A 3,553-nucleotide genomic window follows, 5' to 3' on the forward strand; every position below is an offset into this window, starting at 1 on the left:
GGGGCCAAAACAATAACTATGATTCTTGAACATTCAAACATTAACAACCAAAGAACATCAACGAAAATATTCAGAAATATATATAGTCCTATAAAAGTTGATGATAAAAGTACTATGCTAATCATATGTATCTTCATGATACATGAAAATATAAATCATTACAAAGATCATCAAATTAATGCCATCATGAACTGATCCGAGCATAACTTCAAGCTTCCTCATGAACCAAACCAGATAGAGGAACAAGACTCTCCACATATTTAAAAGCACGATTCTCAATTCCTAAGCGAAGAGGAAACTCTTTCATCGCCTCTTGTTTACCAATCTTGTGCAAAACCAACGGTTGATACTCATCTCCTCCTAGTACAAAAATATCTTCATCGTCTTTATTCCAGAACTCCAAAAGAATTTCAGGACAAGGTCCGCGGGCAAGGTTAAACATTCTCACCCAAGAACCTTCCACGCCATATTCATTCATCATCCAAATCTCAAAATGAAATTCAGAACGTATGTGCTCCCTAACATAACCAACACGATCATTCAATACAACAATATTTGAATGCCTAATGTAAAATTTGTTGTTATCCTCCTGAGATATAACTTGGGGAATGTTCATTTTCCAAAACACATCATCACTCATGCCAAAACATAGCACAAATTCAACATTATCAGATTCAGCTAACCAATGATAAGCTCCATTCAGATAAGCATTAAACATGGACTTAGCTATGTATCTAGCAAGGACACCAACATTAACCTCTTTCCATGAATCAGAACGAAGGCTGTATACTTGAACACTGAGCTTTTCATATTCCTTCAAGAAAAAATATGCACCCACTACAATGTTCACAACCTTGTAGTCGTTTGTTTTGGGATCAAAACCGAACCCGTGTGCCACATGGAAGAAGGTATTGTGTGCGTGTCTCATTGGAGGAGGGAAAGGAAGAAACTTTACCTCTCTTGTGGCTGGATTCCAGAGAATCTTTGGATTAGGGTTGTGGGAAACACCACCCAACAGTTCAAGGTAGATAATGCCATTGGAATGAACATGGGTTATGATATTGTTTACACGGTGTATGAAGATGAACAGTGGCTTCAAATCAATTGCATGGGGTTGTGATTGTTCATCCTCAGAGACCAGTGAAGTGAAAAACTTGTTTGTTTGGTGAAAGATCAAAAAGTTAGGCTTGCTTTTTGCCTTTTTACTGGAGTGAGAAAGAAGTTCAATGATGAAACTGGTTTCTCTGGTGAGAGCATTGTAGGATTTGCTTAAGGTTCTACACCGCAGCACAGACTTTACGGGGAGCCTAACGAGGATTTTCATCACTATCTCTTATGGTATATGTTCCCTAGCCATTTTTTTGATCTCTAACATAGCGCTAATTAAAAGTTTTCAAGTGAATATGAGTAAATCAAAACTCCACTCATATCAAAAAAAGACTATAACAATGGGGATGGTCACTTCTAAAACATGAATATATAGGACTATGAGGAACATTAATTGGAATTATTTATTCACCTTGCTCTTTGAGTATTAGCCATTTTGGTCAATTCCCCGGACTAAAGAAATTATATTTCATATTTTAAAGTTTTTAATTTTTTTTAATGCTTTTCATAAAGTACCACTGCCTAATTATATTTATTAAATCAATCACCAATTATGAGATTCAAATTTTGAATCGTTTTTAATGAGGAATATGCCAACCTGTTCATTCCACATGTGGAACCAATAATAAATTTGAAAATATATTAAGTTCTTAGCCTATTTTCCTTTTTTACATTCTTAATGATTTCATTCTTTCAATTTATCGGTATTAAATTATTTTTATTAATTACAAATTTTAATCATTCAATCAACAAAGTTTGAAATTCAAAATTTGAATCATTTCCTATTATGAATATAGATAGTGGTAATGACATATGATGAATCATTCCAACCTTTATTGTAAACGTGAATGTCTACTCTATATTTTTTGCAATTAACCGTTCAAAAATTTTAAAAGAAAAAAAAAAGCATATTAAAAAAATTGTGAACTTGAACGTGAATGTCTACTCTTTTTTTAAGAGATGCTGATCTGATACCAATACCACTATACCAGTGCTTCTAAATGGAATGACTAAAATGTAGTCAAATACTATATATAATGTCTAATTATTATCAACTTAAAAAAAGTTATCATTATCAACTAAAAATTTGAAAAAACAAATTGATACAACATCTTAAGATATTCGATTATATCAATACTATATAACTTTTCAATTTAAATGTTACCGTAAAAAATTAAATTTGAAATTCATTATAAAGAGTAAAAAAATATTTATTCAATTTTTACAATAAAAGCATTAATTTATTTTTGAGTTTTTATTTCAGCAAAGTCTACCTTAATTTCTTAATTTTCGCCTTGACTTTTTCTTCCTCCCTTCTAACTTCCAAAATTATTTATTTCCTCAATTTTCGTCCAAATTCTCAATCCCCATTCAAATCCCTAAATTTCATAATTATGCCTTATTCTATTTTGGTTCACTAACACACTATATAATGAATTATTCTCAACCATATTGGCGACATGGCGTACACTAGTAGTGTTTTCTCTTCTAGGTACCTTTGTATTGAACTACTTTTTTGTTTCATGCATTTTCATCTTTCTTTTTGAATTTCGTTGAATTTTTGCAGTCTTATTCTCCTTGATGATTTCTTTGTCCCGCGGCAATCAGACTTGCTTTTACTTCGGGTGCCTCTATTCTTCATTTCTTAATTTATGTTTTGAAATCTCACTCTTCATATTTGACTTACATTCTCAAAACTTTTTTTGTCTAGTCATTCATTTTCAAGATATTTATGCTCATGTCACCTTTTAAGTCATTCATTTTCCCTCTAAAACAAAAGACTCGTTTCTTCAAAAACAAATCCGACCTATTAATTTTGAGGTTTTTTTTTACAAGAGGAAAACATTAATTTTGACCATATTCAATTAATTAATCCAATTTCTTCGAAAATTTTCTAGCCCATTAATTGAGTTTTATACTATTTATAATCGTATTCAATACATTAATATTTTTGTTTACTCCAAAATTTTCAAAAAAAAATGTAAAATATTATTAACTTAAAATTAAATTTTTTATTTTAAAGCTAGGAAGTTTTTATTTATTTTTTTTAACACTTCGAGCATAATTATTTTATTTGTTTAAAACATAATAATACTTTTAAAAAATAAAAAAGTAAGGATTAATTTAACTAAGTATTATTTTCAACCACTCCAAAATTTTGAAAAACATATAGTAAAATATTATTAACTCATTAAGTTGAATTCAAATTTGAATAATTAATAGGTGATAAATAGTAGTTTTTTAATTAATAGGCAATATATAGCATGTTTAAATATGTTATAATTATATGAAAAGTTATTCACGTTATTTTAAGTCTGAATTTAATTAGTTTCAAAAAAAAGTCTGAATTTAATTGATTAACAATCTCATTATTAAAAAAAAAAAAACAATTTAATAGTACTTAATGCAAAATTTGTCCACTAGACATGTTTGGAAGATCATATTA

At 29.4% G+C, this 3,553-nt stretch overlaps 1 protein-coding gene across 1 annotated transcript; it reads right to left on the reverse strand.

Moving 5' to 3' along the window:
- Window positions 1-208: 208 nt before the first annotated feature.
- On the reverse strand, window positions 209-1,324 carry LOC130725571 (F-box/kelch-repeat protein At3g06240-like). The gene has a single exon (XM_057576789.1). The coding sequence runs from the start codon at window positions 1,322-1,324 to the stop codon at window positions 209-211; it is 1,116 nt and encodes a 371-aa protein (XP_057432772.1).
- Between the last annotated feature and the right edge of the window lie 2,229 nt (window positions 1,325-3,553).

Source organism: Lotus japonicus, chromosome 6, assembly GCF_012489685.1.
Source record: "Lotus japonicus ecotype B-129 chromosome 6, LjGifu_v1.2".
In the NCBI taxonomy this organism is placed as follows: Eukaryota; Viridiplantae; Streptophyta; class Magnoliopsida; order Fabales; family Fabaceae; genus Lotus; species Lotus japonicus.

Bases quoted from the DNA above. Each gene is read 5' to 3' on its own strand.
- LOC130725571 (XM_057576789.1), bottom strand. From the start codon at position 1,324: ATGAAAATCCTCGTTAGGCTCCCCGTAAAGTCTGTGCTGCGGTGTAGA.